The sequence below is a fragment of the Oratosquilla oratoria genome, chromosome 28 (genome assembly GCF_046742065.1).
Source record: "Oratosquilla oratoria isolate Oo_2021 chromosome 28, ASM4674206v1, whole genome shotgun sequence".
NCBI lineage: Eukaryota > Metazoa > Arthropoda > Malacostraca > Stomatopoda > Squillidae > Oratosquilla > Oratosquilla oratoria.
In genome coordinates, this window is record NC_134804.1 from 46,273,771 (window position 1) to 46,295,993 (window position 22,223).

Here is a 22,223-nt window from a genome sequence, read left to right on the forward strand (position 1 = left end):
TCTTAGGCTCGAATGTTTTAGTACGTATTAGGTTAGTCTAAATAAATTCCACAATGTTCACTGAAATTTTATTTAAAACTTACACTGCAGCCAACGCTGCCGAGTATCAAAATGAATACAGTATATTGCAGCTTTTGCTGCTGTGCCCGCCGAAGTGATGCTGTCGTTTTGTGGCAGGGCACGTGGAAGGGTATCGTTATAATAGCCCACAAGAGCAACTAAAAACAGCTGCTGTCACATCAGATGAACAAAGTTTTGTTATTTTCTGTCTCGGGAACCCGTTGATACATATTTTTTTCTTCCAACTGTGCCCTACGGGCACAAATGTCTTCAAGCTTTTGAAGCTATATTCGGAAAAGGTAAAAAGTGCACCTAAAAACGTGCGCATTATTAAGAAATTCATGGATTTGGGCTACGTTCCCCGAGATCCCTAATGAATGACGAGTAAAAGGATGATCAAGATGATCTTAATGATGATCATGATGATGGTAATAATGATGCTAGTAATAGTGATGAGGATGAGGATGATGATGATAAGGACAATGGTGTAAGAGAGGAAGTAGATGTTCATGAGGACGAGGGAGAGTAAGTGGATAGTGTGGGCATAGAAAAGGATACAGTTGTGGAAATGAGAAGGAAGAGGAGATGAGGGAAGAGAAAAAAGAGTAAGATGAAGAGGAAGATGAAAAAGAAGAGATGAAGAAATTATACTTAATGAAGTTCAAGATAGTATAGCTACAATGACGACGGCGACGACGACGACGACGACAACGATGATGACTTCGTAATGTAAGAAGAAATAAAAGATAACGATGACGACGGCATGGGGCGGGTGAGTATACTTATGTCGACTTGGGCGAGCGAGCAAGCGTCAAACGCACATGACAAGCATTTCTCCACATCACATGGCACTAGAGCTGTACGTGCAGCTTATACAAGTACAACTTTACATATAATGGATTATTTACAATGCCTTCCCAGTTAAAAAAACATCACAGTGACAAAATATATCGACGTGAATATGTTCGCATAAAGAACATTTAAATTGTCGCATGCGCAGTCCAAATGGACGCGCTCTGCTTCACCCTATCCCGCGGACTGGCTGCCGGCATATCAGCAATTGGCACAAACAAGCTGACCCCAAACAGTTCAAACAATCTAGAGGCGTAAAGATGATCTATGATGTATTATTCAAGCATAAGACAACGAACCGTGAGTATCTCACTGTGGAAGAGAATCTGAAGCGTTTTACCGAGACGTTGATTTCTCTTCCACGTTGAGCCTTCTGTATGCTATGGCGACTTGTGTCTTCCGATACCTTGTAACTAAGACTTCGCCATGCGCCTCATACGATCCACGGAAGTTTAGTCCTCAAAATAACATAATAGAGGACGACTCGCGTTTACTTGTGGGGTTGGGGGCCTGAAAAAGAGAAGCAGCCAACATTGTTCGATAGCAGCAGGCGACAGCAGTTGCCTAAGTCATGCCAGACGGAAAAGGACAAAATCTGCACGACGAAGCGTCAGCAGTAGTAGTTGCAGCAGCGGGATAAGCAGGCCTCAGCGAGTCTGCGCAGCGATTATAGCCAGCAGTTTCTTCTCATCCTCGGTCAGTCCCGTTTTTAGGGTTCGTCGCACTGCAAATGATAAATAAAAAGAAATGAATAGATGTGTACATATGTAATTAGTGCATAAACATCAGGAAAAATAACGTGTAAATAAATAATTGCATAAAACATGTATAGATGGATGGGTTAGCATACAATACCAAATAAACAAGTTAATCGAAAGATAATTTCCAAATACATAGCGATAAAATAAAAACGAAATTTAAAAAATGCGGGTAAGTAGGATCAAGTTAAACCTGTTCAGTCAAGAGTAAATTCAGACCGTTAGTTGATCAGTACAACCAACGGAGAAATGTAAACACGTAATCATTACTATGGAGCTGGCTGCATATATTTGAGAGAGAAAGGGAAAAAGAAAAAAAGAGGAAGAGAAAGACAGTAATGAGTAAAAGAGAAGGTGAGAGAAAGGAGAGGAGAAAGAGAGAATGAGGAGAGGAGAGAGATGAAGGAAAAAAAATGAGGAGAAAGAAAGAGATGAAAGAAAAAAGAAACAAAGAGAAAGAGAGATGAAAGAAAAAAGAAACGAGGAGAAAGAGATGAAAGAAAAAAGAAACAAGGAGAAAGAGAGATGAAAAAAAGAAGTAACGAGAAAGAGAGAGAGGATAATGAATGTGTTGTCAGTCAAAAACCCTGCATCAACTAGATAAAAAGCCATATCAATCTAACACACTATAGCACTAGGCTGTGTGTGTGTGTTTGTTTTATTTAAACAAAAATGCAAGTACCTAACATTGTTTACATGTACATCAAGATTGAACCTCTTTTCTCTGTAATTAAAATTTTAATGAAGTGTTTAGAATTCCTATACATACTCTCCTTGCCTTTCTCTACCCCTTATATAGGTTTAGAAATTAACAAAAACAAAACAAAACAAAAAATCCCTGTATCATTCTGTAAAGCTCCGGCGCTTGGCCTTCAAGCCAAAACTTTCATAAATCAATCAATCATTCTGTAAAGCAACACTGCCATTTACTTTACGTATCTCTTGATCTTAATGCATTATAATGGTGTTTTCATTTTGTAAAATGGTTTCATTTGAGATATTTGAAAGTTTTACGCAAGGATTATGCAATACCGCAATAAAGGAATGTCCTTGAACATACATACTTATGTAGCCTACTCATGTACGAGTATCTACCAACAATGTTCATTTGTATATTAATATCTCACTTTTTTCTTGTAACTAATACTTTAATAGAATACCAATATTGTTTTGTTAAGAAAAGTATTGCCAATGACTGAAAACTATTACAGCATTTACCAGCGTACAAGACGCACCTTCCAAAAATAAATAAGTATATTAACAAATTATCAAACAAGGAAAATAAATTACCCTGCATCTAATGCACTCATATTATGCAACTGTAAATGAGTAGTGAAGTTATGAGGTGCTTATCTAGGCCTTTAAGCAAGTTTTTACTAATGATTAAACATATATTGAAAAAAAAGCCAAACTATCACAATCTATTAGCACACACAGCAAATTAATTGAAGGTGTGAATAACAAATTAGAGCACATTCTAAGCTAATCATCTGCAAAGGTAAGCCCATATTATCTCCTTGTACATCCATCCCCATAGCACACAACCCACACTAGATATACCTTGCATTATTTCCATGACAATTTTACTTTTAAGAACATTTAATATCTAAATCTAAAGGCAAACAGAAATGCTAGAAGAATATTAACCAACCTCAGTCACCTGTTTGCCATTTGCGATATTGAGTGGATGACAAAAAAAATGAAAGTGATATTGCTATTACACCTTGGTGTCAGATTGGGGTAGCACAAGATATTATGGCTAACATCAGAAGGGTTTCACATCCTAATTTTTCTATAAAATGACTTAAAATCACTTTTGATAAACATGATGAGGGAGAGCTATTTTTCTTATAACATCTTCATAAAGCAAGGGTGCATCTTATACGAAGGTGTCTTATCCACCGGCAAATACGATAAATGATTAAATCACATAAGCAATTGTCTAAAGACTATATTGTACTTCTACATCTGACGATTAGGAAAATTCCAATATTTATCTGCGGTATACTTCTAAACCCCATAATAACATTAATTCTCCCGCACGGCATAAATCCTTTGACAAACCTCCAGAATGCAATATAATAAAGGTTAGTATGAGCCAATAAGCCCGGGAACCTAAGTGGTGGACTGCTATAATATCCCCTTGCGCGTCCTGCTTGAAAGGTGACGGAGGTAGAGCTTAATCGACAGATGAAAGCACACACACCATGCATGAGGTGGACCACTCTGCACTCCACACTTCGGTTACGTACTCGTGATGTTGATGAAGTACAGAAGTCTGCTACCTGTTGTGCATGAAGAGCAATAGGTATACTGTATAGTAGAATCAGTGAAGTACGGTAGATCTTGATGTTGCTTGCAGAAGAAGCCATATGGCAGCAGGCGATGTAATGGGTGATGGGAGAAGACGAAGGAGAAAAAGTAGGGAAACGACTCGAGCACAGGAAATGAACGTAATGATTTATCACTGCTGAACGTAATGAAAAACAGGAATTTACGAGACACATTTGGTGCGGTTCGGGGAGTGGAATGGAAAGGATTGGTGAGTGGAGGCCAGGGCTAGGTGGCTTGTTCTTGGACGGCCTGCAAGGCTTCCAGTTCATTGATAAGATTACGGTCTCTTGTTCTTGACCGTTTTACTGGAAAAGTTAAATACATTGTCAGGGTGAACAATGTGTAAGAATATCAACAGAAGAGAAAAAGTAAATAGAATGTATACTGTAATATTAGAAGACTAAGTACTAAAAGACACACTGAAAGTAATCTTGTTTGTCACCGGTGGTATGTTTAAAAAGCAGAAATATGAATGGAAAAGTAATGTGAGTTATCAATTGACATCATCAGTGGGGAACGTATGCCTCACACTCCAACGCCAATCCCCACAGTTACCCCCAACCAAGACCCCATATAGCTACCCTTCCCATTCCAAATAGCTCTTGGTAGGATTAACTGACTATCCCCCATCAAGAGTTCTGGGGCCATCTCTCAGGGTTTTCTTGTGAAAATAACCCTACAGATGGGCTCAACACCATGAAACCATGAATTTTACTAGTAACAGACCTTGACTGAGTCCCAAAGATTCTTATCTCAGTCCTCCCGCATTAATGTAGACATCATATACTATGACTGAACAAGTCCATAACACCACAACCCATGCCAATTCTTCGAAGGACTGCTTAACATGATCCACCACTGTTATGTATTGCATAACCAAGATATGTGAAGCTTTCCAAGACCTCAATGTCCTTGATACATGTATGGAAAGACTGAACTTTGTTATTCAGTAAGCCCACAAATGCTTGGACCTTGATCCTGACACATGAGATTTGAAGTTCTTTCAGTCTCGCCTCCCTGTGTCTTAGCGTTGCAAATGGATGTTCTCAAACGACATTGATTAACAACTCTGTCCATACCTGATCCATGCAGATGCTGAAAGGTGTTGGGGTGAGGACACAACCTTGTCCTACTCCTGCATTCAAAGCAAAGAAGTAGGCAAGAACATAAGCCAAACATCAGGTCAGTAATCTTAGCAAGAATCCCACCAATTCATAAAAGGTCTTTGAGCACCCCACAAAGCACTGAATCAAACTCCTTCATGAGAAGAACATAGGCTGCATGCAACCCATGTTGCAACTCGTGTCATTGCTCCACAAGAAGATGAAGCACTAAGATCCAATCAGTTCTGGTCTTACTGACCATAAATCTAGACTGATCAGTGCTTTGAAACTTTGGCAACCTGAAGCAAGCCCATGCCAGCAACAGATGACAGAGCACCATCCTCTGAAAATTGAGCAATGTAATACTGGGATAATTGTTGCAATCCTAGCAGTCCCCTTTCCCTTTTGCCACACTTTCTGCATCACTATATGTCTACAGATGTGAATTTCGCCTCTGGAATTAGGAACCAGCAATCGCCAACCTACTGGACTTAGCAAAAATCAGAAGGAAAGGACTATTGGTGTTCTTGGGTTCAGAGTAATGGGGATCAACAATTACTTCACAACATGAGTGTTCTATAGTGGGCACTGGTCAACAATAGCTTCAAGCCTGGCATAGAACATCTTTTTTTAAAGTTTATTTCCCTCTGTAATCTAATACAAAAGATGGAGCTCAAGATGTGCTTCAACCTTACCAACATTATATGTACATCAACCAGAGTAACCCCTATAACAACGGGCAGTACTCAGCTACCACCAAGAGGTTGGCCTCATTGCTGTAGCCAGACCAGGTATAGATGTAACCCTCGCTACTAGTTTCATCACTACCTGGTCTCCTCATTTTGGAGAAATGCACTATGTGTACTGAGCTCCACCCACATGGAGGTTCACCCCAGCTGGGCTCAAAGTGCTATGCGTTATTTGTACTACACCAGGCACCTGTATAGCTGTCTTGGTAGATTAGATTGGAGCAGGTTCTGTTCAAAAACAATACTGCCATGTCTGGATACAATGCCCTGAAGCATAACTACAGATATGGTCATTCACAAACTTACAAGACTTTCTGTCCGCGTGCCGCGACCTCTTTCGTTCTCTCGGCGTGGAGCGGGTTGTAGGCGCTTGGGTGGCTGTCTTCACTAAGGAGTCAAGGAGGGCATCATCGCCATCGCCCATCATCTCCCCCATGCTCTCTTCACCCCGACTTCGTGTCTTCCCTAAAAAAGAGACAGGAATGAGAATCCGTGAGAGAGTTACATCCCTTAAAACACATAAAAACACAGGCACCCACACACAAAGGCATAAACACATGCACACACAACAGAAAATGTGGTATATTCATAAGCAGATACATTTACATGTTTCATTGTGTTCATAGACTAGTTTCATTCATGCAGTTCCTTCACGAGGAAAACTTGATCATATACAAATGTGGAACTTACCCTCTCTGTGTCTTCTCCAGGTGTTTTTCCCACGAATGGTGTCTGTATCTCCTGCGTCTCCAGTGTTGAGCAACTTTCTCAGGTCACAATCTGCCTTCTCCTCCTTCGTCCGCGGCCGACTGCTCTTGAACTTCTCCATCTAAGGAAAGAATATGACAGAGAAGGGTGAGTCCAGGCTTAGGGTTCCTCCTCAGTGAGTGGGGTGCAGGTAATCTCTTTATAAAAAGTTCTTGAGCATTAATGTGTAAAAAAATATAATAATTTTTCTTTTGTCATGGAGAACTTTAGTTGCTTTGTCAATGAAGAACTCTTGTTATTGCCGAGTCTGAGAATTTGGTTTCATCTCTTGCTGCACCAAGGCTCACATTTTCCCTCAACTAAATACAACTGGCTTGTGGAAGCCAGAACTGATCTGCCACTAGTAGACTGCAGCAAAAGGATTATTCCAAATAAACTTAATGCTTCTGTTGCTACGGGGATTTCCCTCGGAATAAACAAGTAGCCCAGTGGTAGACAGAACCAAAGTTAAAGTCATGAGTTGTAAAGAAAGGTAATACTGTTCTCCAAGTACAAAGCACTTAGGTTCCTTCACCTTCTTCTCTAACACCTTCCTCTCTTTGATGCACTCATCTGTCTCCAATTTACCAGCATAATAGAAATAGAAAAGAATAGAATTAAGTGTACGGCTGTATCACCTCAATAATCATTTTTCCGCGTGTCTTGTTTCGTTCGCGGTGGTTGGCCTTCTTCTGGATCTGCTGGAGGACACGCTCTCGGCAGGTGCGGTACTCAAGGGCAAATTCACTGATGGTGGAACAGGTCTGTTGAACATTGGCCTCCTTCGCCGAGTGCGCTGGAGACCCAAGCCACATGAGGAATTTTTGGAATCTGTAAATAATATGAATGTGAGTTAGAAATGAGCTTCTACCTTTTGAGATCTTGACTCTGCTCTGTAATGAACGAAATATATAAACAACATCCCGAAGCATCGACATAAGCAAAACCATCATCATTGGAGATGCCCACAAACCAGAAGCATAATTTCCAAATGGAAACAATGCAAATAAGGATGGGCTGTCTTACTTGTCCTTTAACACAAAAATGCGCTGTTTGCTGTTACCTCTCACAATCAACAAACATACTAGTAAGTCTGAGTTCAGGTCACCATCCAGCCTTAAAACAGTACCAGCACAGAATAGTCATAACCATGGATGTAAATTGCCCCTGAAGCAACCAGAAGACTCTAAACACCTCATCTTTAATTACCCTGCTCTAGCCTTACCCAGTACCCAGACAACAACATAATATCTCTTTTGTGAGTGACTTGTGGGCCAATTTAGTGGCTGTTGCCAGCTACTTGTGAGCCATGGGCCTCTTGCAAGAGACCTGGGGCAACAGGCTGATTGACCTTAAAAGATATGTGAAATATGTCTCTTCTTCTTAACAGAGGGCACAGCTGGATTTGTGCCTGCCAAAACTGGATGAGAAGTCACCTTCTCCTTTTTACTACATGCCAGTCACCATCCTTTCCATGATGAAGGTGTGAACTACTCCTGCCCTGCATCTTGGACTACACAGGGGCCATCAAACTGTCCTTCCATTATCTCACACTTATGCACTGCCCTTTAATCTTTTAGAGACCTCTTCAACTGTGAATATAATTGTCAGGCATCCATTAATTACCATTATTACCATTACTTACTTTTTTTTTCACCCATTTGTGAAAATCTGTGGCACCTCAGGGGTTCATGGATTGAGATCCACTGATCGACACTGAGAGCAGAGCCTCAAATGAATTCCACCCTGACGAGGCTATAGTTCACTCTTAACTAAATAAAATCTCATTTATTTTTACAATGAAATGACAGAGTGTGCTAATGTAATGTTTCAACCTACTGTTCCCCACAAGTAGATAGTAAAATCACCTGTAATAGATTCTTCCAAGAATTCCTTTAAACCAAAGTTAAAAATCTTCCATAATTACAGACTCACTCAATAATTCATTCAATGTTCCAGTGGTATGGAGACTCACCTGTTTACGACTCTTCTGTAAATGATGCCTAGAACGATAATCCTTTCAGCACTGTCAGCCAGGAACTCCGACATTCTGAGGGTTTAGAAAAGGCACGCTTCATTAGTACATGTGCAAATGCATGCTTCTTATTCTCAAACATGCACACACATTGAACTACAGACACTAGAGCAAAGAAGAGAGAGAGGAGATTGGATAGCTATTTACAGAATCATGAAAGGCATAGAAATTACTGATAGAGAGAATCTGATAAAATGGGATGACAGAAGTACAAGAGGACACGGAAAGATTATAAAAAAAGACAGCTATAGAAGAGATTTGAAAAAGAACAGCTTTCCTCACAGAGTAATAGACAGTTGGAACAAGTTAGATGAGAAAGTGGTGTGTGCAAAAACAATACATGAATTTAAAAATAGTTTAGATAAAATGAGATATGAAGACGGGACCCCACGAGCATAGCTCCCCTTCCCGTAAAATACAACTAGGTAAATACACACACATACACATTAGATATGGTGAGATACGGAGAAAGGACACCATGAGCATAGCTCCCCTTCCTGTAAGATACAACTAGGTAAACACACACACAACTTCTGAGTTGACTGCAGTGGTAATTGGACATCAGTGTTTGGTGTGAAGCAAAGTTGACACCAGAAATCAGTGACTGAGGGGTCAGAGACGCAGAAAAAAATAATGAGGTTACACCACGAAAAGAGGTTATCACACTGGGCTTCTACAAGGTCACCACTGGGGCTTTTACGGTCTTCACCAGTGCCGACAGTTGAGAGTACAAGAAAAAACGACTTTGGTTAAAATATTTTTTCTTTCAAATGTCCAAATATCAAAATATCTTTCTGCAATTTATAGCAAAGCTAAATAATGTTCTAAGAGATTGTAAACCTATATGAATATTTGACATACTGTTGAAATGTTCTGACAGAAGTCTAGATTTCTGTAAGCGAAGTCATTTGAGTTATTCATATGGAGGTAGGATGTGGGAGGAAAAATAGCCCAGTGTGATAACCTTTTAAAGAAACTGAAGTGAAAAAAGCAAAGAATCAGAAGTTTAAAAAAAAATGGAATACAGGTGAAATGGGTAAGAGTTGATAAATGTTTTAGTCAACAGAGAAAACATTTGGAATAGCCAAGAACAGGACTAGCTAAGATGAATGAATTACTGAAGACATTAGTAGAATATGTGATGAAGAAGTAGATGAAGTAGTAGAAGTAGTAGTAGAAGTAAAAAGTAGAAGTAGAATAAGTAGAAGTAGAAGTAAAAGAAGTAGAAGAAAAAGGAGTAGAAAAAGTAGTAGAATAAAAAGTAGAAGTAGAAGTTGAAGAAGTAGAAGAAAAAGTAGAAGTAGAAGAAAAAGAAGTAGTAGTAGAAGTAGAAGACGTAGAAGTAGAAGAACAAGAAGTAGAAGTAGAAGATAAAGAAGTAGTAGACGTAGAAGTAAAAGTAGAAGAAAAAGAAGTAGAAGAATAAGTAGAAGTAGAAGTAGAACAAGTAGAAGTAGAAGAAGGTAGAAGAAGAATAAGGTAGAAGAGGAAGGTAGAAGAAGGTAGAAGTAGACGTAGAAGGTAGAAGTAGACGAAGAAGGTATAAGAAGGAAGAAGGTAGAAGAAGAAGGTAGAAGAAGAGGGTAGAAGGAAAAAGGTAGAAGTAGAAGAAGGTAGAAGTAGAAGAAGGTAGAAGTAGAAGGTAGAAGTAGAAGGTAGAAGAAGAAGAGGAAGGTAGAAGAAGAAGAAGAGGAAGGTAGAAGAAGAAGAAGAGGAAGGTAGAAGAAGAAGAAGAGGAAGGTAGAAGAAGAAGAAGAGGAAGGTAGAAGAAGAAGACGAGGAAGGTAGAAGAAGAAGAAGAGGAAGGTAGAAGAAGAAGAAGAGGAAGGTAGAAGAAGAAGAAGAGGAAGGTAGAAGAAGAAGAAGAGGAAGGTAGAAGAAGAAGAAGAGGAAGGTAGAAGAAGAAGAAGAGGAAGGTAGAAGAAGAAGAAGAAGAAGAGGAAGGTAGAAGAAGAAGAAGAGGAAGGTAGAAGAAGAAGAAGAGGAAGGTAGAAGAAGGTAGAAGAAGGTAGAAGAAGAAGGTAGAAGAAGAAGAAGGTAGAAGAAGAAGAAGAAGGTAGAAGAAGAAGGTAGAAGAAGAAGGTAGAAGAAGAAGAAGGTAGAAGAAGAAGAAGGTAGAAGAAGAGGAAGAAGAAGAAGGTAGAAGAAGAGGAAGAAGGTAGAAGGTAGAAGAAGAGGAAGGAGGTAGAAGAAGAAGAAGGGAGAGGAAGGTGGTATGGTAAGGAGGAGAGGGGAAGGAGGTAGAAGAAGAAGAAGAGGAAGAAGGTAGAAGAAGAAGAGGAAGAAGGTAGAAGAAGAAGAGGAAGAAGGTAGAAGAAGAAGGTGGAAGGTAGAAGAGGAAGGTGGAAGGTAGAAGAGGAAGGTGGAAGGTAGAAGAGGAAGGTAGAAGAGGAAGAAGTAGAAGAGGAAGAAGGAAGAAGTAGAAGAAGGAAGAAGTAGAAGAGGAAGAAGGAAGAAGTAGAAGAGGAAGAAGTAGAAGAGGAAGAAGGAAGAAGTAGAAGAGGAAGAAGTAGAAGAGGAAGAAGTAGAAGAGGAAGAAGGAAGAAGTAGAAGAGGAAGAAGGAAGAAGTAGAAGAGGAAGAAGGAAGAAGTAGAAGAGGAAGAAGGAAGAAGTAGAAGAGGAAGAAGGAAGAAGTAGAAGAGGAAGAAGGAAGAAGTAGAAGAGGAAGAAGTAGAAGAGGAAGAAGTAGAAGAGGAGGAAGTGGAAGAGGAGGAAGTGGAAGAGGAGGAAGTGGAAGAAGGAAGAAGTAGAAGAGGAAGAAGGAAGAAGTAGAAGAGGAAGAAGGAAGAAGTAGAAGAGGAAGAAGTAGAAGAGGAAGAAGGAAGAAGTAGAAGAGGAAGAAGGAAGAAGTAGAAGAGGAAGAAGGAAGAAGTAGAAGAGGAAGAAGGAAGAAGTAGAAGAGGAAGAAGGAAGAAGAGGAAGAAGGAAGAAGTAGAAGAGGAAGAAGGAAGAAATAGAAGAGGAAGAAGGAAGAAGTAGAAGAGGAAGAAGGAAGAAGTAGAAGAGGAAGAAGGTAGAAGAGGAAGAAGGTAGAAGAGGAAGAAGGTAGAAGTAGAAGAGGAAGAAGGTAAGTAGAAGAGGAAGAAGGAAGAAGTAGAAGAAGAAGGTAGAAGTGGAAGAAGGTAGAAGAGGAAGAAGGAGCAGTAGAAGAGGTAGAAGAGGAAGAAGGAAGAAGTAGAAGAGGAAGAAGGAAGAAGTAGAAGAGGAAGAAGAAGGAAGAAGTAGAAGAGGAAGAAGGAAGAAGTAGATGAGGAAGAAGAGAGAAGTAGAAGAGGAAGAAGTAGAAGAGGAAGAAGGAAGAAGTAGAAGAGGAAGAAGGAAGAAGTAGAAGAGGAAGAAGGAAGAAGTAGAAGAGGAAGAAGGAACTAGTATAAGAAGAAGAATGAAGTAGTGGAAGATGAAGAAGTAAGTAGAAGAGGAAGAAGTATAAGAGGAAGAAGTAAGAAGTATAAGAGGAAGACGGAAGAATTAGAAGAGGATGAAGGAAGTGTTAGAAGAGTAAGATGTAGATGAGGAAGAAGTAGAAGAGGAAGAAGGAAGAAGTAGAAGAGGAAGAAGGAAGAAGTAGAAGAGGAAGAAGGAAGAAGTAGAAGAGGAAGAAGGAAGAATTAAAGAGGAAGAAGGAAGAAGTAGAAGAGGAAGAAGGAAGAAGGAGAAGAGGAAGAAGTAGAAGAGGAAGAAGGAGAAGAGGAAGAAGGAAGAAGTAGAAGAGGAAGAAGGAAGAAGTAGAAGAGGAAGAAGGAAGAAGTAGAAGAGGAAGGTAGAAGAAGAAGAGGAGAAGGTAGGAGAAGAAGAGGAGGAAGGTAGAAGAAAAAGAGGAAGAGGAAGGTAGAGGAAGAGGAAGAGGAAGGTAGAAGAAGAAGAAGAAGAGGAAGGTAGAAGAAGAAGAAGAAGAGGAAGGTAGAAGAAGAAGAAGAAGAGGAAGGTAGAAGAAGAAGAAGAAGAGGAAGGTAGAAGAAGAAGAAGAAGAGGAAGGTAGAAGAAGAAGAAGAAGAGGAAGGTAGAAGAAGAAGAAGAAGAGGAAGGTAGAAGAAGAAGAAGAAGAGGAAGGTAGAAGAAGAAGAAGAAGAGGAAGGTAGAAGAAGAAGAAGAAGAGGAAGGTAGAAGAAGAAGAAGAAGAGGAAGGTAGAAGAAGAAGAAGAAGAGGAAGGTAGAAGAAGAAGAAGAAGAGGAAGGTAGAAGAAGAAGAAGAAGAGGAAGGTAGAAGAAGAAGAAGAAGAAGAAGAAGAAGAAGAAGAAGAAGAAGAAGAAGAAGAAGAAGAAGAAGAAGAGGAAGGTAGAAGAAGAAGAAGAGGAAGGTAGAAGAAGAAGAAGAGGAAGGTAGAAGAAGAAGAAGAGGAAGGTAGAAGAAGAAGAAGAGGAAGGTAGAAGAAGAAGAAGAGGAAGGTAGAAGAAGAAGAAGAGGAAGGTAGAAGAAGTAGAAGAGGAAGGAGGTAGAAGAGGAAGGAGGTAGAAGAGGAAGGAGGTAGAAGAGGAAGGAGGTAGAAGAGGAAGGAGGTAGAAGAGGAAGAAGGAAGAAGTAGAAGAGGAAGAAGGAAGAAGTAGAAGAGGAAGAAGGAAGAAGTAGAAGAGGAAGAAGGAAGAAGTAGAAGAGGAAGAAGGAAGAAGTAGAAGAGGAAGAAGGAAGAAGTAGAAGAGGAAGAAGGAAGAAGAAGTAGAAGAGGAAGAAGGAAGAAGTAGACGAGGAAGAAGGAAGAAGTAGAAGAGGAAGAAGGAAGAAGTCGAAGAGGAAGAAGGAAGAAGTAGAAGAGGAGGAAGAAGTAGAAGAGGAAGAAGAGGAGGAAGAAGTAGAAGAGGAAGAAGGAAGAAGTAGAAGAGGAAGAAGGAAGAAGTAGAAGAGGAAGAAGGAAGAAGTAGAAGAGGAAGAAGGAAGAAGTAGAAGAGGAAGAAGGAAGAAGAGGAAGAAGGAAGAAGTAGAAGAGGAAGAAGGAAGAAGTAGAAGAGGAAGAAGGAAGAAGTAGAAGAGGAAGAAGTAGAAGAGGAAGAAGTAGAAGAGGAAGAAGGTAGAAGAGGAAGAAGGAAGAAGTAGAAGAGGAAGAAGGAAGAAGTAGAAGAGGAAGAATGAAGAAGTAGAAGAAGAGGAGGTAGAAGTGGAAGAAGGTAGAAGAGGAAGAAGGAGCAGTAGAAGAGGTAGAAGAGGAAGAAGGAAGAAGTAGAAGAGGAAAGGGAAAAAGTAGAGGAAGAAAAAGAAGAAGAGGAAGGAGAGAAGTAGAAGAGGAAGAAGTAGAAGAGGAAGAAGGAAGAAGTAGAAGAGGAAGAAGGAAGAAGTAGAAGAGGAAGAAGGAAGAAGTAGAAGAGGAAGATGTAAGAAGTAGAAGAGGAATATGGATGTTGTTGAAGAGGAATAAGTAGAAGAGGAAGAAGTAGAAGATGTAGAAGGTAGAAGAGGAAGAAGGAAGAAGTAGAAGAGGAAGAAGGAAGAATTAAAGAGGAGGAGGAAGAAGTAGAAGAGGAGGGAGAAGAACAAGTAGAAGAGGAAGAAGTAGAAGAGGAAGAAGGTAGAAGAGGAAGAAGGTAGAAGAAGAGGAAGAAGGTAGAAGAAGAGGAAGAAGGTAGAAGAAGAGGAAGAAGGTAGAAGAAGAAGAGGAAGAAGGTAGAAGAAGAAGAGGAAGAAGGTAGAAGAAGAAGAGGAAGAAGGTAGAAGAAGAAGAGGAAGAAGAAGAAGAGGAAGAAGGTAGAAGAAGAGGAAGGTGGAAGGTAGAAGAAGAAGAAGAAGAAGAGGAAGAAGAAGAAGAAGAAGAGGAAGGTAGAAGAAGAAGAAGAGGAAGGTAGAAGAAGAAGAAGAGGAAGGTAGAAGAAGAAGAAGAAGAGGAAGGTAGAAGAAGAAGAAGAAGAAGAAGAAGAAGAAGAAGAAGAAGAGGAAGGTAGAAGAAGAAGAAGAAGAGGAAGGTAGAAGAAGAAGAAGAAGAGGAAGGTAGAAGAAGAAGAAGAAGAGGAAGGTAGAAGAAGAAGAAGAAGAGGAAGGTAGAAGAAGAAGAAGAAGAGGAAGGTAGAAGAAGAAGAAGAAGAGGAAGGTAGAAGAAGAAGAAGAAGAGGAAGGTAGAAGAAGAAGAAGAAGAGGAAGGTAGAAGAAGAAGAAGAAGAGGAAGGTAGAAGAAGAAGAAGAAGAGGAAGGTAGAAGAAGAAGAAGAAGAGGAAGGTAGAAGAAGAAGAAGAAGAGGAAGGTAGAAGAAGAAGAGAAGAGGAAGGTAGAAGAAGAAGAAGAAGAGGAAGGTAGAAGAAGAAGAAGAAGAGGAAGGTAGAAGAAGAAGAAGAAGAAGAAGAAGAAGAAGAAGAGGAAGAAGGAAGAAGTAGAAGAGGAAGAAGGAATAAGAGGAAGAAGGTAGAAGAGGAAGAAGGTAGAAGAGGAAGAAGGTAGAAGAGGAAGAAGGTAGAAGAGGAAGAAGGAAGAAGTAGAAGAGGAAGAAGGAAGAAGTAGAAGAGGAAGAAGGAAGAAGTAGAAGAGGAAGAAGGAAGAAGTAGAAGAGGAAGAAGGAAGAAGTAGAAGAGGAAGAAGGAAGAAGTAGAAGAGGAAGAAGGAAGAAGTAGAAGAGGAAGAAGGAAGAAGTAGAAGAGGAAGAAGGAAGAAGTAGAAGAGGAAGAAGGAAGAAGTAGAAGAGGAAGAAGTAGAAGAGGAAGAAGGAAGAAGTAGAAGAGGAAGAAGGTAGAAGAGGAAGAAGGTAGAAGAGGAAGAAGGTAGAAGAGGAAGAAGGTAGAAGAGGAAGAAGGTAGAAGAGGAAGAAGGTAGAAGTAGAAGAGGAAGAAGGTAGAAGTAGAAGAGGAAGAAGGTAGAAGTAGAAGAGGAAGAAGGAAGAAGTAGAAGAGGAAGAAGGAAGAAGTAGAAGAAGGAAGAAGGAAGAGGTAGAAGAGGAAGAAGGAAGAAGTAGATGAGGAAGAAGAGAGAAGTAGAAGAGGAAGATGGTAGAAGAGGAAGAAGGAGCAGTAGAAGAAGTAGAAGAGGAAGATGTAAGATGTAGAAGAGGAAGAAGGAAGAAGTAGAAGAGGAAGAAGGAAGAAGTAGATGAGGAAGAAGAGAGAAGTAGAAGAGGAAGAAGTAGAAGAGGAAGAAGGAAGAAGTAGAAGAGTAAGATTGAAGAATTATAATAGGAAGAAGTAAGTGTTTTAATAGGAATAAGTAGAAGAGGAAGAAGTAGAAGAGGAAGAAGGAAGAAGTAGAAGAGGAAGAAGGAAGAAGTAGAAGAGGAAGAAGGAATAAGAGTACTAAGGTAGAAGTAGTAGAGAAGGAAGGAAGAAGTAGAAGAGGAGGAGGAAGAAGAGGAAGGAAGAAGAAGAGGAAGGAGGAAGAAGAGGAAGGTGGAAGGAAGAAGAGGAAGGTGGAAGGAAGAAGAGGAAGGTGGAAGGAAGAAGAGGAAGGTGGAAGGAAGAAGAGGAAGGTGGAAGGAAGAAGAGGAAGGTGGAAGGAAGAAGAGGAAGGTGGAAGGAAGAAGAGGAAGGTAGAAGAAGAAGAAGAGGAAGGTAGAAGAAGAAGAAGAGGAAGGTAGAAGAAGAAGAAGAGGAAGGTAGAAGAAGAAGAAGAGGAAGGTAGAAGAAGTAGAAGAGGAAGGAGGTAGAAGAGGAAGGAGGTAGAAGAGGAAGGAGGTAGAAGAGGAAGGAGGTAGAAGAGGAAGGAGGTAGAAGAGGAAGGAGGTAGAAGAGGAAGAAGGTAGAAGAGGAAGAAGGTAGAAGAGGAAGAAGGTAGAAGAGGAAGAAGGTAGAAGAGGAAGAAGGTAGAAGAGGAAGAAGGAAGAAGTAGAAGAGGAAGAAGGAAGAAGTAGAAGAGGAAGAAGTAGAAGAGGAAGAAGGAAGAAGTAGAAGAGGAAGAAGGAAGAAGTAGAAGAGGAAGAAGGAAGAAGTAGAAGAGGAAGAAGGAAGAAGTAGAAGAGGAAGAAGTAGAAGAGGAAGAAGTAGAAGAGGAAGAAGGAAGAAGTAGAAGAGGAAGAAGGAAGAAGTAGAAGAGGAAGAAGGAAGAAGTAGAAGAGGAAGAAGTAGAAGAGGAAGAAGGAAGAAGTAGAAGAGGAAGAAGTAGAAGAGGAAGAAGTAGAAGAGGAAGAAGGAAGAAGTAGAAGAGGAAGAAGGAAGAAGTAGAAGAGGAAGAAGTAGAAGAGGAAGAAGGAAGAAGTAGAAGAGGAAGAAGTAGAAGAGGAAGAAGGAAGAAGTAGAAGAGGAAGAAGTAGAAGAGGAAGAAGGAAGAAGTAGAAGAGGAAGAAGGAAGAAGTAGAAGAGGAAGAAGGAATAAGAGGAAGAAGGTAGAAGAGGAAGAAGGTAGAAGAGGAAGAAGGTAGAAGAGGAAGAAGGTAGAAGAGGAAGAAGGTAGTAGAAGAGGAAGAAGGAAGAAGTGGAAGAAGGAAGAAGTGGAAGAAGGAAGAAGTGGAAGAAGGAAGAAGTGGAAGAAGGAAGAAGTGGAAGAAGGAAGAAGTGGAAGAAGGAAGAAGTGGAAGAAGGAAGAAGTGGAAGAAGGAAGAAGAGGAAGGAGTAGAAGAGGAAGAAGTAGAAGTGGAAGAAGGAAGAAGTAGAAGAGGAAGAAGTAGAAGAGGAGGAAGTAGAAGAGGAGGAAGTAGAAGAGGAGGAAGTAGAAGAGGAGGAAGTAGAAGAGGAGGAAGTAGAAGAGGAGGAAGTAGAAGAGGAAGGAGTAGAAGAGGAGGAAGTAGAAGAGGAGGAAGTAGAAGAGGAAGGAGTAGAAGAGGAAGAAGTAGAAGAGGAAGAAGTAGAAGAGGAAGAAGAAGGTAGAAGAGGAAGAAGAAGGTAGAAGAGGAAGAAGAAGGTAGAAGAGGAAGAAGAAGGTAGAAGAGGAAGAAGAAGGTAGAAGAGGAAGAAGAAGGTAGAAGAGGAAGAAGAAGGTAGAAGAGGAAGAAGAAGGTAGAAGAGGAAGAAGAAGGTAGAAGAGGAAGAAGAAGGTAGAAGAGGAAGAAGAAGGTAGAAGAGGAAGAAGAAGGTAGAAGAGGAAGAAGAAGGTAGAAGAGGAAGAAGAAGGTAGAAGAGGAAGAAGAAGGTAGAAGAAGAAGAGGAAGAAGGTAGAAGAGGAAGAAGGTAGAAGAGGAAGAAGGTAGAAGAAGAAGAGGAAGAAGAAGAAGAGGAAGAAGGTAGAAGAAGAGGAAGGTGGAAGGTAGAAGAGGAAGGTGGAAGGTAGAAGAGGAAGGTGGAAGGTAGAAGAGGAAGGTGGAAGGTAGAAGAGGAAGGTGGAAGGTAGAAGAGGAAGGTGGAAGGTAGAAGAGGAAGGTGGAAGGTAGAAGAGGAAGAAGGTAGAAGAAGGTAGAAGAAGAGGAAGAAGGTAGAAGAAGAGGAAGAAGGTAGAAGAAGAGGAAGAAGGTAGAAGAAGAGGAAGAAGGTAGAAGAAGAGGAAGAAGGTAGAAGAAGAGGAAGAAGGTAGAAGAAGAGGAAGAAGGTGGAAGGTAGAAGAGGAAGAAGGTGGAAGGTAGAAGAGGAAGGTGGAAGGTAGAAGAGGAAGGTGGAAGGTAGAAGAGGAAGGTGGAAGGTAGAAGAGGAAGGTGGAAGGTAGAAGAGGAAGGTGGAAGGTAGAAGAGGAAGAAGGTAGAAGAAGAAGAGGAAGAAGGTAGAAGAAGAAGAGGAAGAAGGTAGAAGAAGAAGAGGAAGAAGGTAGAAGAAGAAGAGGAAGAAGGTAGAAGAAGAAGAGGAAGAAGGTAGAAGAAGAAGAGGAAGAAGAAGAAGAGGAAGAAGGTAGAAGTGGAAGAAGGTAGAAGTGGAAGAAGGTAGAAGTGGAAGAAGGTAGAAGTGGAAGAAGGTAGAAGTGGAAGAAGGTAGAAGTGGAAGAAGGTAGAAGTGGAAGAAGGTAGAAGTGGAAGAAGGTAGAAGTGGAAGAAGGTAGAAGTGGAAGAAGGTAGAAGTGGAAGAAGGTAGAAGTGGAAGAAGGTAGAAGTGGAAGAAGGTAGAAGTGGAAGAAGGTAGAAGTGGAAGAAGGTAGAAGTGGAAGAAGGTAGAGAAGAAGGTAGAAGAGGAAGGTGGAAGGTAGAAGAGGAAGGTGGAAGAGGAAGGTGGAAGGTAGAAGAGGAAGGTGGAAGGTAGAAGAGGAAGGTGGAAGGTAGAAGAGGAAGGTAGTCTGTGAATGAGCTTGACAAACAACTTGCAGCACAGGAAGAGGCAGAATTACAAAATACAGTGACCACAGTCAATACATTTCTTTTTGTAAATTCTTATGCGGAGACTAAAAAAGGTTTACCCCGCTTGCCTACTCTTACCTAACACTATCCTTCCCCACCATTATCCTTACCCGTACTTAGACTTACACCTACCATTACCCTTACTGTAAGTGTAGGTAGGGGTAAGTACGGGAAAGGGTAATTATAATAGTAATGGTACAGGTAGCGGTAACTGTAATGGCAGCGGTAATTGTAGCGGTAACAGTAGATGTAACGGTACCGGTAGCTGTAGCTGTAACGATAATGGTAGCGGTAACTGTAAATGTAATGGTAGCAGTAGTGATAGCGGTAACGGTAAGGGTAGCGGTAACTGTAAATGTAATGGTAGTGATAGTAGCTGTAACGATAGCGGCAACGGTAATGATAGCGGCAGCGGAAATGGTAACGGTAAAGGTAGCTGTAACAATAACGGCAACTGTAATGATAGCGGAGCGGTAACGATAGCGGCAACAGTAATGGTAGCTGTAACGATAGCGGAAACGGTAATGATAGCGGTAATGATAGTGGTAATGGTAGCCGTAACGATAGCTGCAAAGGTAATGGTAGTGGTAAGGGTTACGGTAACGGTAATAATGGTAGTGGTAACTGTAACAGTAATTAATGGTAACGGTAATAGTTGCTGTAAATGTAATGGTAACGGTAGTGGTAACTATAGCGGTATCGGTATCTAAGGTAGCGTTAACTTTAATTGTAATGGTAGCCGTAGTGATAGCGGTAACGGTAATGAAAGGGGTAGCGGTAACGGTAAAGGTAGCTGTAACGATATCGGCAACGGTAATGATAGCAGTAACGGTAATGGTAGCGATAGCGGCAACGGTGATAATAGCGGTAACGGTAATGACAGCGGTACGGTAACAGGTACTGGTAGCAGTAAATAACTGTAACTGTAGCAGTAATGATAATGGTAGCGGTAACTGTAAATGTAACGATGGCGTAACTATTGGTAGTGGTTATTTCATTAGTAAGAGTAATGACAATAGCAATGGTACTAGTAATGAAAATTGTAATGGTAATTTTAATAATAGTTAAAGTAATGGTAACAGTAATGGCAATTGTTATTAATGATAAAGTAATGATAAAAGTAATGGTAATTGTTATTAATGATAAAAGTAATGTTAACACTTGGTAAAAGATGATAATAGCAATGCTAAAGACATTTTTATTAGTGATAGTAATGATGAAAACCATGATAGTAATAATAGTGATAATTATAATAAAGATTAATAATAAATATAATGTTTAGTAACAATATTAAGACTAGTGATAATAATATACTTATAATAATACTACTAATACATACACATACATATACCAAGGCTTTTTTCCCCCTTACAAGGGGGGTAGCCGAAAAGAAAAAGGCATAAAATCATTCCCACCCATTCCATCCCTGAATACACTCCACACCCCTCCAATCTTAGCACTACTAATAGCAATAATAATGATGAAGATGATAATAACAACAACAATGATCACACAGACAGACAGGGAAGACACCACAACCTCCACTAAACTTAGCTGGCTAAGGCCTTTAACGTATTTCACAAGAGCACAAATTTACTTCAGCTTTATCTGTGTTGGTCCATCATGTTTAGAGATGGCCTTGAGGTAGTCCCAGGATGCTTTGCATTCCAATTCCATCTTCTCGATATTGCTGGCCAGTTCCTCGAAGTCCACTTTGGAGGCTCGTGTTATGGCACCAATCTATAAAGAGCGTCAGAAGAGACAGTGTCATTTTATGTTTTTTTTTTTTTTTTTTTTTTTTTTTAGGAGTGTCAAAACAGGCGCAGTGTCACTATCCAAAAGAATACAACTTTTGTTCCTGTTTCTCTTTTTGTGTGTATATATATATATATATATATATATATATATATATATATATATATATATATATATATATATATATATATATATATATATATATTTGGGATCTCATTCCATACTTTAAGAATATCCACCGTCTTTACCGACAAGAAAACGGACTTTAGAAATTTAGAATGCGCCACTGCTAGAATATATACAGAATACGACAAAGATTATAACCATCATGATAATGTAACAGTATTACTGATATTTTCTATATCTTGAACATTAATGGCAAGACATCAAGGGATTAATGATAATCCCTTTGCTTGCAGGCACTAACATTGATATAATGAAAAAAAATTACCTCGGAATAGAGATCGGAAGTGTCTGGGAACTTCTCAATGACGATGTGACAGAGATGGTGGAGGAGGGAGTGCTTGTGCACGGTATCCTTGACCTCAGGAACCTTTGACAGGTACTCTATCTGGAAGCCTTTGGCATCCGAGTTGTTCAGGAAGTTTCCAACACACAGGAGCACAGCCAAGATGGTCCTGAAGGTGGGATTTTTCTGCAAGTCCTCGCAACCCTGCTTCACGTCCATTAAAGGTTCTGCTACTTCCTACACAACGGGAAGGGAGAAAAGGTCGCTCAGTCTCAGAGCATCTCAATGTCACCTCTATTCACACTTCGACTGTTTCCTTCGTTGACTAAAGCTTCCCTTAAACTTTTTTTTTGTCACTGTAGTAGCTACCCATTCACCACTGAGCCTAAGGACTTTCAGCATATTAAAAAAAAAATAATAAAAATTTATGACTCCTCTTTCAGCTTCTCACCTTTCTCATGAAACAAATTATTATTTGTGCAGAATCTTCATTCGCTCTTCCAACTGCATTGCTACTTGTCCTGTTTCTCCATTCTACACAGTCTACACTCTACCACATTTTAGTTCACCCAAACAGGCAGCACAACTTGGTTCTCATGGTTCGAATTCTTCCCTTGAATATAATGTCAATTTAAATACCCTCAAATTTAGATGGAGTCTGGTAATGATTCTCTCTCTCTCTCTCTCTCTCGCTTCCCAACATAATTTTTGCATACCTTTTCCATATTCTCGTAATCGAGCTTGAATAGCCAGAGTTTAAGTCTTGCGGGTAGTTCGGAAATGGAAGAAAGCATCATGAGAAATTGTTCTGCTGATCCTAGGGGAAGTTCAGGATTGCTGATGGCTGCTTCTTGGATCTTTTGCTTCTCCTCTTCTGTTGGAAGCATTGTCAGGAGCAGTTTCTATAAAGAGAGAGGTATGGAAAATTAGGCTTTGTATGTACAGTACTACATATGGCTAGACTAAGGGGAAAACGGGAAAAGAAAATTTACCATACAGACACCAGGACCACAGGAACTACACATACACACTATATATATATATATATATATATATATATATATATATATATATATATATATATATATATATATATATATATATATATATATATATATATATATATATACACATATATACATCACGTATATTCGCTGCCATCTAGGGCACTGAATAATGTAAAGGACTTACAACTACAGTTTGTTCCAAAGAATACAAACTCTTCGGTACACCTTACCATAGGATACTTCGCGAAGCGTAAGTTTT

At 40.1% G+C, this 22,223-nt stretch overlaps 1 protein-coding gene across 8 annotated transcripts in view; it reads right to left on the reverse strand.

The window, feature by feature from the left end:
- Window positions 1-54: 54 nt before the first annotated feature.
- The window catches only part of Fhos (Formin homology 2 domain containing), a 202,318-nt gene continuing 180,149 nt past the window's right edge, over window positions 55-22,223 (reverse strand). For 5 of the 8 annotated variants that reach the window (XM_076211412.1, XM_076211411.1, XM_076211409.1 and 2 more), the window contains 8 exons: window positions 21,674-21,859; window positions 20,940-21,194; window positions 20,331-20,473; window positions 8,579-8,653; window positions 7,242-7,434; window positions 6,547-6,685; window positions 6,163-6,321; window positions 3,928-4,309 (listed from right to left, as the gene is read on the reverse strand). In XM_076211412.1, the coding sequence (XP_076067527.1) occupies window positions 4,230-4,309; window positions 6,163-6,321; window positions 6,547-6,685; window positions 7,242-7,434; window positions 8,579-8,653; window positions 20,331-20,473; window positions 20,940-21,194; window positions 21,674-21,859 (1,230 nt within the window). In that variant the 3' untranslated portion in view covers window positions 3,928-4,229. Of the gene's footprint in view, window positions 1,637-3,927; window positions 4,310-6,162; window positions 6,322-6,546; window positions 6,686-7,241; window positions 7,435-8,578; window positions 8,654-20,330; window positions 20,474-20,939; window positions 21,195-21,673; window positions 21,860-22,223 lie in introns of those variants that run through there. The other 3 variants (XR_012967713.1, XM_076211410.1, XM_076211414.1) reach the window with 3 other exon arrangements.